Source organism: Schistocerca piceifrons, chromosome 8 (genome assembly GCF_021461385.2).
Source record: "Schistocerca piceifrons isolate TAMUIC-IGC-003096 chromosome 8, iqSchPice1.1, whole genome shotgun sequence".
In the NCBI taxonomy this organism is placed as follows: Eukaryota; Metazoa; Arthropoda; class Insecta; order Orthoptera; family Acrididae; genus Schistocerca; species Schistocerca piceifrons.
This window is the reverse complement of record NC_060145.1, coordinates 65,737,306-65,752,014: the sequence shown is the minus strand read 5'-3', so window position 1 is coordinate 65,752,014 and position 14,709 is coordinate 65,737,306. Positions and strand designations below refer to the sequence as shown.

Below are 14,709 nucleotides of genomic sequence, written 5' to 3'. Positions count from 1 at the left end.
GCGAGGACCATTCGCAACCGTCTCCATGAAGCTGGGCTACGGTCCCGCACACCGTTAGGCCGTCTTCCGCTCACGCCCCAACATCGGTAGCGCGCCTCCAGTGGTGTCGCGACAGGCGTGAATGGAGGGACGAATGGAGACGTGTCGTCTTCAGCGATGAGAGTCGCTTCTGCCTTGGTGCCAATGATGGTCGTATGCGTGTTTGGCGCCGTACAGGTGAGCGCCACAATCAGGACTGCATACGACCGAGGCACACAGGGCCAACACCCGGCATCATGGTGTGGGGAGCGATCTCCTACACTGGCCGTACACCACTGGTGATCGTCGAGGGGACACTGAATAGTGCACGGTACATCCAAACCGTCATCGAACCCATCGTTCTACCATTCCTAGACCGGCAAGGGAACTTGCTGTTCCAACAGGACAATGCACGTCCGCATGTATCCCGTGCCACCCAACGTGCTCTAGAAGGTGTAAGTCAACTACCCTGGCCAGCAAGATCTCCGGATCCGTCCCCCATTGAGCATATTTGGGACTGGATGAAGCGTCGTCTCACGCGGTCTGCACGTAAAGCACGAACGCTGGTCCAACTGAGGCGCCAGGTGGAAATGGCATGGCAAGCCGTTCCACAGGACTACATCCAGCATCTCTACGATCGTCTCCATGGGAGAATAGCAGCCTGCATTGCTGCGAAAGGTGGATATACACTGTACTAGTGCCGACATTGTGCATGCTCTGTTGCCTGTGTCTATGTGCCTGTGGTTCTGTCAGTGCGATCATGTGATGTATCTGACCCCAGGAATGTGTCAATAAAGTTTCCCCTTCCTGGGACAATGAATTCACGGTGTTCTTATTTCAATTTCCAGGAGTGTATATTCTGAAACTTACGTGAACAAGTATCACTGCCAAGCCCGTGCTAGTCTTCACACAGTCACTCACAATCCCTTTCACTCACGTTAGCAAGTTTATGGTGTTGCATTTCCCGGAAACGTAATAGCTACAAAAATACTAATTGTTTTTGATTGAGAACGCTCGCCAAATATTAAGTCTGTCGGTACCAAATGCAGTTACAGTTTTTAGCTACCGGCCTGCTCAATATGCCACGGAATATATGTCTTTTCTCGTCACAAAATTCACTTAAAAATTCCGAAATTTCTACACACACATCGGAATAATTATGCCTTCACTTTCCAACACTTTTGATGTATGAAACACCGCTAGATCCGGCAACTTATCCTTTTCATCGGAACTACTACTGCACACGTCCGATCTCTTTCATGGTTAGGCTTCGACTCCTCTCTAGAATACTCTTCGGTCAGTTTACTCAACAGCCAACAGCAAAACAGCATTCTCCCGCGTCAATCCGCGTTTTCATCAATAACCAATCGCAAAATAGTAAACCTAATGACTGTACTTTTTACCGACTTAATTATCTAATATGCTTAAGTTTTGCTTAAGCATAAAGTTATTCACTATTGTTATTTATACCTGAATTAACTTTCCCTTTACCGTAAACTTAGTTTACAAATCTATTCTACAAAAATCCCCTTTGTTCATATCCATACTTCTTCGAAATGTTCCCACACGAAATCCTACTACACAACTCGTTAAACTATTATCTTCATATTAACCTTAAACCACACTCACGCATCATTCATACTACTAAAACACATTTATAACATTTTACCTACACAAAAAGACATAATAACAATTTATGAAAATACTAGAAGAGTTTATGAAAAACATTCTATTACTTTAGTGCACTCTAGTGGGCATAATGGAAACTGAAATCACAGTCCCACTATACAATATTGTCCTCTATCGGCTGATACATAAACTACGTGCGCGTCCAGTCTCGCGTCACCATCCGTCTCTATCCAGCTCTGAGACATATCTCCCACTTAACCGCCTCCAAGTCAGGATCGTTATACGGCGCGTGGTGTGTCTTTCTTTCTTTTCTCTTTATATCGCGTCGCGTAGCCGTCCTTCTTCCTGCTATCACTGCAACCCAACAGGTTTTTCCCACCTTTAGCCTTCCCTGCTTTACTTAGTACTTACAAAGCTGCAACACAGATCTACATATTTAATATTAATTTTTTCAGTATATTTCGCAAATAAATCTAATTTTGTAATAGTAAAAGCAATGGAGTTTCTTGTAACTAAAACATGCTAAACTAACTTGTAACTAACTAATTGAACTACAAAATATATATATAGGGTGAGTCGCTAAGACGTAACACCCCCTTTTTTCCGGGGGCGATTGCACGTATCGGCACGCGGTTTCCGGTGAATCATAGCGGACTATGGGGCACATACGTTGGTACATGCACAATAATCACAACGTTTATATTGTCCGAGATAATGAGGCAAGTATATGTTTTTTAAATGGGACAATATACTTTTTTTACCATCATTCGAACGCTCTGGAAAAGATGCGTATAGTGATATAACGCAAGTTGCTTTTGTGATTCAAACTTTGCTTAAAAGAGGACGGATGAGGATTTACCTGCCGGCCGGAGTGGCCGTGCGGTTCTAGGCTCTACAGTCTGGAGCCGAACGACCGCTACGGTCGCAGGTTCGAATCCTGCCTCGGGCATGGATGTGTGTGATGTCCTTAGGTTAGTTGGGTTTAATTAGTTCTAAGTTCTAGGCGACTGATGACCTCAGAAGTTAAGTCGCATAGTGCTCAGTCATTCGAACCATTTTTTAGGATTTACCTACGTAGCGTAGGCCGTGCATCCTGCATAGAGCACGGCAACTCGGCCAGCGGGTCGCGCGAGGCGTGTTTACAGCCTGCAGCCGCTTCCGACCGCCTCGACCTTCAATCGTATAATATTTCCCAGCGTCTTTTAAGCGAAGTTTGAAACACAATAGCAATATGCGTTACATCACTATACGCGTCTTTTCCAGAGCGTTCGAATGATGGTAAAAAAAAGTGTAGCGTCCCATTTAAAAAACATGTACTTGCCTCATTATCCCGGTCAATATAAACGTTGTGGTTATTGTGCATGTACCAAAGTATGTGTCCCATAGTCCGCTATGATTAGCCGAACACCGCTTGTCGATACGTGCAATCGCCCCCGGAATAACGGGGGTGTTACGTCTTATGCGACTCACCCTGTATACAGGGTGTTACAAAAAGGTACGGCCAAACTTTCAGGAAACATTCCTCACACACAAATAAAGAAAAGATGTTATGTGGACATGTGTCCGGAAACGCTTAATTTCCATGTCAGAGCTCATTTTAGTTTCGTCGTCCACCTACGCTCAATGGAGCACGTTATCATGATTTCATACGGGATACTCTACCTGTGCTGCTAGAACATGTGCCTTTACAAGTGCGACACAACATGTGGTTCATGCACGATGGAGCTCCTGCACATTTCAGTAGAAGTGTTCGTACGCTTCTCAACAACAGATTCGGTGACCGATGGATTGGTAGAGGCGGACTAATTCCATGGCCTCCACGCTCTCCTGACCTCAACCCTCTTGACTTTCATTTATGGGGGCATTTGAAAGCTCTTGTCTACGCAACCCCGGTACCAAATGTAGAGACTCTTCGTGCACGTATTGTGGACGGCTGTGATACAATACGCCATTCTCCAGGGCTGCATCAGCGCATCAGGGATTCCATGCGACGGAGGGTGGATGCATGTATCCTCGCTAACGGAGGACATTTTCAACATTTCCTGTAACAAAGTGTTTGAAGTCACGCTGGTACGTTCTGTTGCTGTGTGTTTCCATTCCATGATTAATGTGATTTGAAGAGAAGTAATAAAATGAGCTATAACATGGAAAGTTAGCGTTTCCGGACACAAGTCCACATAGCATATTTTGTTTCTTTGTGTGTGAGGAATGTTTCCTGAAAGTTTGGCAGTACCTTTTTGTAACACCCTGTATACAGGGTGGTCAGAAAATGTGTGAAATGCTTGTAGGGATGCTACAGGGCAGGTTGTACCGAGACATAAATGTTAAGAAAGAAATTCGATACGTTGCGCCGTTTCCGAGTTATTTAGCATTGAAGTTAGCCAATCAGATCGTCTCGCGCGTAAATTCAAGTTTCAGCTAACGAGGCAAAACACTCGTTGGGCAACACCGCCCCTGGCAGGCCGCTTGAATGCGAGCGCGCGAAGCCCCGATTGGCTAAATTCTATGCTAAATAACTCGGAAACGGAGCAACGTATCGAATTACTTTCTTAACATTTATGTCTCAGTACAACCTGCCCTGTAACATCCCTACAAGCATTTCACACATTTTCTGACCACCCTGTATATGTTCTAGTTATTGCTTGGTTAGTTACAGATCAGTTTAGTTTGTTTAAGTTACACGAAACTCCATTGCTTTTACTATTACAAAATTAGATAGTATTTGCGAAATATACTGTAAAAAATTAATATCACATCTGCGTTGCAGCCTTATAATTAGGAAGCAAAGTAGGGAAGGCTAAAGGTGGGAAGACCAGTTGGGTTGCAGTGATAGCAGGAAGGAGGAACGATACGCGACACGACAGCGAAGCCACAGCTGCGCAGCAGTCACGCACCCTGGTGTCGGCATAAAGAGGGCCGCCGCTAACTCGTCTGTCCCCAGTGCGAGTCTGCGTTGTGTGGTGCGTGTGGTGTGGTGCGCCGCCCGTGTCGACCTGTGGAAGAGAGAGCACGGCGAGGCGTACATCAATGCTGCTGGCGAGGCGGAGTGACGTCACCGCCGTGTGGGACTGGGGTCGGTAAGTCGCGCCGTCCAACTTCACGCCACGGGCCAGTCTACAGCTGGCTGCGATCACGAATTTTATAGTGACGTCACGAAATCGGCTCGGAGCGTATTGTTCAGCACGGTTCAGATCGGCTATTCCTACAATACAGGGTAATGCTTGCAAGCATTGTCGTGTACCGTCTGTCAGCGGCTCACATCCATCTTGGGGTAAGACCTTGGGTTTAAATGTGCCTCTACTGTGTTTCCATTCTCACTAGACGCAGAAAAGCAGTAGAAATAATGATACTGTCGTACGCGTGCATCCAGTGTTCGATTCTGGAGGAGGTCAGCCGGTATTCCTAACTTAGGACGGTTTTTAAAATACGTTTACCTTTCGGGCTCTCTTTTTGAGGGGAAAGGTGTGAAGAGAGTAATGTCTCATTCCCCTCCAGAATGTTTTATTCGTTGATCAGTATGGATGCTACCTCTACTGAACATTAATTATTTATATCGACAGTGCCTGTCATCCCATCCCCCCCACCCAAAAAAACAAAAAAGAATCTGCACCTCCATTTACATGTAAAAAAAAATCTGCACCTACATTTACATCAGATGTGAAAATTACCGAACTATGAGTTTAATAAGTCACAGCTGCAAAATACTAACGCGAATTCCTTACAGACGAATGGAAAAACTGGTAGAAGCCGACCTCGGGGAAGATCAGTTTGGATTCCGTAGAAATGGAACACGTGAGGCAATACTGACCCTACGACTTATCTTAGAAGAAAGATTATGGAAAGGCAAAGACAAACCTACGTCTCTAGCATTTGTAGACTTAGAGAAAGCTTTTGACAATGTTGACTGGAATACTCTCTTTCAAATTCTGAAGGTGGCAGGAGTAAAATATAGGGAGCAAAAGGCTATTTACAATTTGTATAGAAACCAAATGGCAGTTATAAGAGTTGAGGGGCATGAAAGGGAAGCAGTGGTTGGGAAGGGAGTGAGACAGGGTTGTAGCCCCTCCCCTATTTTATTCAATCTGTATATTGAGCAAGCAGTGACGGAAACAAAAGAAAAATTCGGAGTAGGTATTAAAATCTATGGAGAAGAAATAAAAACTTTGAGGTTCGCCGATGACATTGTAATTCTGTCAGAGACAGCAAAGGACTTGGAAGAGCAGTTGAACGGAATGGATGGTGTCTTGAAAGGAGGGTATAAGATGAACATCAACAAAAGCAAAACGAGGATAATGGAATGTAGTCGAATTAAGTCTGGTGACGCTGAGGGTATTAGATTAGGAAATGAGACACTTAAAGTAGTTTAGGAGTTTTCCTATTTGGCGAGCAAAACAACTGATGATGGTCGAAGTAGAGAGGATATAAAATGTAGACTGGCAATGGCAAGGAAAGCGTTTCTGAAGAAGAGAAATTTGTTAACATCGAGTATAGATTTAAGTGTCAGGAAGTCGTTTCTGAAAGTATTTGTATGGAGTGTAGCCATGTATGCAAGTGAAACATGGACGATAAATAGTTTGGACAAGAAGAGAATAGAAGCTTTCGAAATGCGGTGCTACAGAAGAATGCTGAAGATTAGATGGGTAGATCACATAACTAATGAGGAGGTATTGAATATAATTGGGGAGAAGAGGAGCTTGTGGCACAACTTGACTAGAAGAAGGGATCGCTTGGTAGGACGTGTGCTGAGACATCGAGGGATCACCAATTTAGTATTGGAGGGCAGCGTGTAGGGTAAAAATCGTAGAGGGAGACCAAGAGATGAATACACTAAGCAGATTCAGAAGGATGTAGGCTGCAGTTGGTACTGGGAGATGAAGAAGCTTGCACAGGATTGAGTAGCATAGAGAGCTGCATCAAACCAGTCTCAGGACTGAAGACCACAACAACAAGAACATTTACATACGTAATCAGCAAGCCACCGTATGGTCCATGGTGGAGGGTACCCTGCGCCGCTTGTAGTCGTTTCGTTCCCTGTTCCCCTCGCAAGCAGAGGGAGGGGAAAAATAACTTTGAACCTCCGTATGAGCCCTAATGACTCGTACCTTATCTTCGTGGTCTTTATGCGAAATGTATGTTGGCACCAGTAGTATAGTTGTGCAGTCAGTTTCAAATGCCGGCTCTCTAAATTTTCCCAGCAGTGTTCCTCCAAAAGAAAGTCGCCTCCCTCCAGGGATTGATTCCCTTTTGAGTTCCCGAAGCATCTCCGCAATACTTGCGCATTGTTCGAACCAACCGATAACAAATCTAGCAGCCTGCCTCTGAATTGCTTCGATGTCTTCATCCGAGCTGAATGCAGCCCAAACAGTCCAGCAGTACTCACTAATAGCGTCCTATATGCGGTCTCCTTTACAGATGAGTTACTTTCCTAAAATTCTCCAAATAAACCAAAATCGACCATTCGCCTTCCCCACCACAGTTTTCACTTGCTCGTTCCATTTCATATCGTTTTGCAACGTTATTCCCAGATATTTAAACTATGTGACTGTTTCAAGTAGGACACTACTTATTCTGTATCCGAGCATTACGGGTTTGCTTTTCCTACTCATTCGCATTAACTAACACTTTTCTACATTTATAGCCAGATGCCATTCATCACATCAACTCTAAATTTTGTCTAACGTGCTGTGTTAGCAGAAGAGCCAACACGGTGTTACGAGTGGAGGCCGAAATTCGCGCGTTTTAGCTCACGCAGGCTGGTGTGAGGAGGGAAGAACTATACTGGCGTGAGGTCTGGAACATGACAAGGAATGAGAATTCAGAAAGCGGACGTAATTAGTTTCATACTTAACTTTAATCCATTAATGATGAACGTCGTTCTTGACGGTACACGATTCACAATATTATCTGTTCAGAATACATCCTTGAAAATAGCCATTATAGTAACTGAATATGGCGCCTTGCTAGGTGGTAGCAAATGACGTAGCTGAAGGCTATGCGAAACGGTCGTCTCTGCAAATGAGAGCGTATGTACACAGTGAACCAATGCTAGAAAAGTCGGCTGTGCAACTGGGGTGAGTGCTAGGGAATCTCTCTAGACTAGACCTGCCGTGTGGCGGCGCTCGGTCTGCAATCACTGATAGTGGCGACACGCGGGTCCGACGTATACTAGCGGACCGCGGTCGATTTAAAGGCTACCACCTAGCAAGTGTGGTGTCTGGCGGTGACACCACATAACTCATCCTACAGTGATTCATCTCTGACACCTTCCCGTACACCACTGCGTCATCAGCAAACAACTGCAGATTGTCCGCCCGATATTTATGTATACAGGAAGAACATAAATAAAAACTGCAAACTGCTGGGAAGGATTCCTAATTGGAAATGAAGTAAAAAAGGTCCTATGAAATGGACGGTGTGGTGCAACTACAACAAATCGTCGCAGAACACAGTGCAGAGCTGCATCGCATCCTGGTCACAGCAGGTGTTAAGGGCCACCTCCATGGTATTGCAGGTGATAAGAATAGTAGTGGTTGTCACGCAGGCTAAACATAATCGTACTTTCGCTTACACCATGTTGGCGGGACACTTGCTCGGAGCTTGTACCAGGGTTCGTCTCGGTATCCTGTAGAACCCAGTCTGCCTAATCTGGTGTACCCACATTTGCCACCTCCCAGCACATTCGTCTGTCTGAAAGGATCCATGATCACACAATGACCCGAAAAGGGCTTGAAATGTTGCGTGATGTGGTTGGTGTCTGTGGAGTACTTCTTTTGGTATAGCCCACCTGCTTGGCAGTACGCAAACACCACCTCGGCTTGTTCCCGACGTGAATAGCGGACCATTCTGTTGCTCACAGTACGCTGCGTTACACAGCCCGTTACGCACAAGCAACTCACGGCACGTGGTCAAAGGAGCTTTCATTCGTCATTACCATCTACAGTGGCAACGATGCATTTCCGGATAAGTATTCACAGGATTTTTTTTCCTCTGTTTCTTGTCCGGAATCCGTTCCTGCAGGTTGTCGGTTTTACTAATGGTCACTCTGTATAGAAAATAATAACATTCCTATCACACTTTCCTGGAGCACTCCTGACGACAGCCTTGCCTTTGGTGAACACTCGCCGTCGAGGACAACATACTGGGATCTATTACTTAAGAAGTCTTTGAGCGACTCAAATATCTGGGAACCTATTCCGTGTGCTCGTACCCTCGTGGACAGTCTACAGTGGGCTACCGTGTCAAATGCTTTTCGTAAATCTAGCAATATAGTATCACCCTGCTGCCCTTCATCCATAGTTCGCAGTATATCATGTGGGAAAGGGCAATCGGAGTTTAACACAAGCGTCGTTTTATAGACCGCGTTGATTTCTGAACATAAGCTTTTCGGTCTCTAGGAAATTTATTATGTTCGGACTCAGAATTCTGTAGCAAACTGACGTTAAGGATATTGGCCTGTAATTTGGCGAGTCCGTTCTTTTACACTTCTTATATACCTGGGCTTTTTTCCAGTCGCTTGGAACTTTGCACTGGACAAGAGATTCGCCATATATGGAAGTCAAGGAAGGTGGCAGTGCCGTAGAGTACTCTTTGTAAAACCGAAATGAGATTCCATCCGGACCTGGTGAGTTATTTGTGTTCAACGGTATCAGTTATTTCTCTATGGCACAGATATTTATTCTTATGTCAGCCACACGGGACCCACTACGCTGGTCAAATGACGGCATGCTTGCACGATTCCACTACGTGAATGATTTCTTAAAAGTGGAATTTAAAACCTCGTCTTTCGTTTTGCTATCTTCAATTGCCACACCAGACTGGTGAATGAGTGACTAGATGGAAGCCTTAGATGCACTTAGCGATTTTATATAGGACCAGAATTTTCTCGGGTTCTCCGCCATATCTTTTGCTAATGTATGGCGGTGGTAGTTGTTACATGCTTCGCGCATAGAATTTTTTCACAGACGCACGAATCTCTACTAACCTTTGCTTATCGTCATCTGCGATTTCTCTTTCGAACCGAGTGTGCAGCAGCTTTTGCATCTTCAGCATTTTGTGAATTTCACTGTTAACCCACGGTAGATCATTTCTGTCCTTAATCAACTTACTTGCCACAGACGCCTACGACTGTAAGAATAATTTCAACAATGGGTGCATGTTTAAATATTAAAATGATACGTTTGCTGACTCAGCGGTAAATTGGCACACAATGGATCCGAAGATCCTGAGTTTGAACCCCAATCAGTACTAGGTTTTTTTTCCTGTCACTTTTCATCTCTTTCACCTCTACCAATGGTTGTTGTTGCGTAGTCTGTCGAGTGGCAGCGTGGTTTAGAATCGACTTTAATCTTTAGCTCCGCCTATAACTGGCTGGGTAAAGTTAGTTTTTAGGTTGTAGGAAGGCAACGACATTCTAGCTCCAACTGGACCATGCCTAGTAAAGCACTGTGGTATTCAACCTATCAGCTGATAGATTTATTTTAATAATAACTGATAATTGTTGCCTTGTGGCCTTGTAGTAAAGCACGTGCCCGCAAAGTGAAAGGTCGTAGGATCGAGTCCTGCTATAACCTCTGAATTTTCACGCTGCCTTTTTATGAATCATTCACCTCTCATGCGAAGATTTGACACGTGTTCGGATAAGACGTTAAACTTTGGGTCCCTTTCACCGGATGGATAGCAGGAGTATGTTAAGAAGACGCAAGTCGCCGAAGTAGCGTCCAATTGAAGGTCTTGCAACAGGCCTTTGAGCGACACGAAATTATTATTATTTAGCGCTCATTAAATCGCTAGAACATAGCTTCAATGAGATTGCAGAGCAGAGGAATACATCAACGCAAATTTTGAAAAATAGTGCGGATCTGGAAGCATGTGAATGGGAGCAAACTGCTTGTTTCGGTCATTTCCGCTTACGTTTGGCAACGGCCAATATTTCTGAAACTTTTTCTTAGTGGAAGATATTTGCCTTTCGGGCTTTCCTTACTCAGCTTCGGCCAGTATCTCTGAAACTTATTCTCAGAGGAAGATATTTCCCTTTCGGGCTTTCCTTACCCAGATTCGGTCGATCCACGAAGATGCCGGATGCGTTCTTGGCGGTAGGAGTGGTCGACTTGTGAATGGAAGTCTTTAGCACTCCGGTATATTCTCTGCAGCCGGTGAGGCTGAGAGTGCATCAACGTCGACAGGGAAGCAGCTAAAAAGTATAATTCCTCGCCGTATTTGAGATCCTTAGTTTTGACACATGATTTTTCCCATTCTTGTTGTTGTTGTTGCGGTCTTCAGTCCTGAGACTGGTTTGATGCAGCTCTCCATGCTACTCTATCCTGTGCAAGCTTCTTCATCTCCCAGTAAGTACTGCAACCTACATCCTTCTGAATCTGCTTAGTATATTCGTCTCTTGGTCTCCCTCTACGATTCTTACCCTCCACACTGCCCTCCAATACTAAACTGGTGATCCCTTGATGCCTCAGAACATGTCCTACCAACCTATCCCTTCTTCTAGTCTAGTTGTGCGACAAATTCTCCCCAATCCTATTCAACACTTCCTCATTAGTTATGTGATCTACCCATCTAATCTTCAGCATTCTTCTGTAGCACCACATTTCGAAAGCTTCTATTCTCTTCTTGTCCAAAATATTTATCGTCCATGTTTCGCTTCCATACATGGCTACACTCCATACAAATACTTTCGGAAACGACTTCCTGACACTTTAATCTATACTCGATGTTAACAGATTTCTCTTCTTCTGAAATGCTTTCCTTGCCATTGCCAGTCTACATTTTATATCCTCTCTACTTCGACCATCATCAGTTATTTTGCTCCCCAAATAGCAAAACCCCTTTACTACTTTAAGTGTCTCATTTCCTAATCTAATTCCCTCAGCATCACCTGACTTAATTAGACTACATTCCATTATCCTCGATTTGCTTTTGTTGATGTTCATCTTATATCCTCCTTTCAAGACACTATCCATTCCGTTCAACTGCTCCTCCAAGTCCTTTGCTGTCTCTGACAGAATTACAATGTCATCGGCGAACCTCAAAGTTTTTATTTCTTCTCCATGGATTTTAATACCTACTCCGAATTTTTCTTTTGTTTCCTTCACCGCTTGCTCAATATACAGATTGAATAACATCGGGGAGAGGCTAAAACCCTGTCTCACTCCCTTCCCAACCATTGCTTCCCTTTAATGTCCCTCGACTCTTATAACTGCCATCTGGTTTCTGTACAAATTGTAAATAGCCTTTCGCTCCCTGTATTTTACCCCTGCCACCTTTAGAATTTGAAAGAGAGTGTTCCAGTCAAAATTGTCAAAAGCTTTCTCTAGGTCTACAAATGCTAGAAACGTAGGTTTGTCTTTCCTTAATCTAGCTTCTAAGATAAGTCATAGGGTCAGTATTGCCTCACGTGTTCCGATATTTCTACGGACTCCAAACTGATCTTCCCCGAGGTGGGCTTCTACTAGTTTTTCCATTCGTCTGTAAAAAATTTGCGTTAGTATTTTGCAGCCATGACTTATTAAACTGATAGTTCGGTAATTTTCACATCTGTCAACATCTGCTTTCTTTGGGATTGGAACAATTATATTCTTCTTGAAGTTTGAGGGTGTTTCAACTGTCTCATACATCTTGCTCACCAGATGGTAGAGTTTTGTCAGGACTGGTTCTCCCAAGGCCGTCAGTAGTTCTCCCGGGGCTTTGTTTCGACTCAGGTCTTTCAGTGCTCTGTCGAACTCTTCACGCAGTATCATATCTCCCATTTCATCTTCATCTGAATCCTCTTCCATTTCCAAAATATTGTCCTCAAGTACATCACCCTTGTATAGACCCTCTATATACTTCTTCCACCTTTTTCCCATTAAGTCGGCTAAAAATTTCAAAACTGATGTTCGTTACCTGACGAAGAAAATGAAGCACCGAGAAGGGGAAGAGGACACGAACTGAAACTTCACAGGTTGAGAGGGTATGTGACGGTATCTCAGTGATTACAGTGTCGTGTCAAATGTACGAAGACTTGACAGTATGAGACCACTTACCTATAAGTAGCTGCACACATTTGGCCTAGACGCATGCCCTGATTCGGTTGAGAGGTCTGTCGCAAAGCCGTTGTATCATCTCCTGGGGCAAGATGGCGCACAACTGTTGTAACTGGTGCTTGATATCCCGAATACTGCCTCTGGCGGTGAGTTGACGTCATAACGGGTCCCACACAAGGCCTATAAGGGACGAATCTAGGGATCCTGCTAGCCACGTGAGAACCTCAGTATTGCGCAACAGTTCATAGAGATAACTATCGTGTGCAGACGAGCATTGTCGTCTTGAAAAACGGCACCACGATATTGTCGCATGAGAGATAAGACATGATGGTGCAATACGTTCGTGATGTGCCGTTGTGCCGTCAGAATTCCCTCAGTCAGAACTAGCCGTCACCTGGAGCCATACCTGACGGCTCCCCGCACCTGACGCGACGAGTAACACCACTGTGGCTCTCCAAAGCAATGGAAGAACGGGATCTCTCCCGAGGTCGCCGCCATAGCAGCCGACGATGGTCATCCGGGCGTGTGCGGATCCGCGATAGATCCCTGAACATAATGTGAGCGTGTGGGTTGCTATTCTGTCATTCTGCGCAACGGATTAATCTGAGATGTACCCTTTACCCTGTGGATCCTGCAAGATGCAATTTCCACCCCCACATTACTACAGAAGTCAGACAGACGCTCCTAACGTTCTAAAGAGAAATGCCTGGAAAACTTTCAGCAATAAATATCTTCTGGAGTCGTCCGCTGTAAGGAAATGACACAAAAATTCACAAAATTTCATACATAATTAGCGGGATACTTGGGTACTGGAGTAGTGCTAGTTAGTGTAAGAAAAACATGAAACTAACGAAAGTTATTACTTATTTTGCAAAAATTCTGAGAAATCACAATGGCACTTTTAGTTATGAATTGAACAAGTTATATCCTGGTTCTTTTCGGAATGTGAAGTTACCTCTCAAGGACAGTATTCGCTAATGAAATTTCTATACGAAGTTTAAGATTGTTATTGACTTGGCAGAATGGCTGAGAGCTGCGCCTACTCAACTTGAATAATTATCCGTTAGCATGTTGCTAGGTACGGTCGAGGCTGTCACGTGTGAAATGCAGTGATGTGTACTGTTGTGGAGGAAATATGGGGCTCGCAAGAGCTGTAGCGCACAATACCGCAAGCTGTGATGACTGCTGTCTGCGCCGCTCGCTGCTGACAAATAAGATAACTCTCGTTCTATCTGGATTTACCTTCACCAATCAAACTCTCCCTACGCCTTGATGAAGTCAAGGACTCCTATTCGCCCCTAGTCTAACTATTGGCGTGGTACACCGGTCAGATAACCAGTCCACCGTGATCCCACTCAAAAATTCGCTCACAGGCGTTTATCTATAACTCTGCCCATTCACACCGCATGGACTCAATATAGAGTCGCACTTCGTTCGCTCTCGACAGAGGTGCTCTCCCAGTGAAGTACTGAGGAGAGACTTGTTCCTCGCTCCAAGAGCGACAACGGAACGGCTCCTCTCCACGCCAGACGTGAAGGGGTTTATCTTTCGGTCTCTTCCATTACTCTTTCAGGTCAAGGCGTCAGAAATATTGTCTGCCAATCAGCATTGCTCTTCTAAAATGGGAGAATGACGTTTCGTTTAAGGCAACCAATCCGGGAACCTGTAGTATCGGCATTTCGCATTTGCTGTCTCCCTGTGAAAATCTCTGAAACTGCATGCTATGTGTAAAGAATGCATAGGCTGGGCGCTCCCACACAATGTAGCGGAATTTGCTTTTAAGCCGAACACGGGGTCGTTCCTCCTTTCACTTGGGCAACTGCTGTCTGCTCTATGGGTGGTCACCGGCCGACATAGATAGGCTGGGTCGTCCTCTGAAGGGACCAGCCCCCTGGCGTGTGGTCTGCCTCTCTCAAACTAAAGGCTCCTGTGACCGTCTTGTTTGGAATGTATGTGTGTACACCACCCTCGAGTAATTTCAACCACCCACGGAGTGCTTACTTGTTATATGCATATCGTTTACATGAAT

General features: G+C 44.7%; 1 protein-coding gene across 3 annotated transcripts in view; it reads left to right on the top strand.

Annotated features, from left to right (window-relative positions):
* The first annotated feature begins 4,612 nt into the window (after positions 1 to 4,612).
* The window catches only part of LOC124711334 (glucose-6-phosphate exchanger SLC37A2), a 369,968-nt gene continuing 359,871 nt past the window's right edge, over positions 4,613 to 14,709 (top strand). The window contains exon 1 of one of the 3 annotated variants that reach the window (XM_047241365.1): positions 4,613 to 4,724. In XM_047241365.1, the coding sequence (XP_047097321.1) occupies positions 4,675 to 4,724 (50 nt within the window). In that variant the 5' untranslated portion in view covers positions 4,613 to 4,674. The remainder of the gene's footprint in view (positions 4,725 to 14,709) is intronic. The other 2 variants (XM_047241361.1, XM_047241362.1) reach the window with 2 other exon arrangements.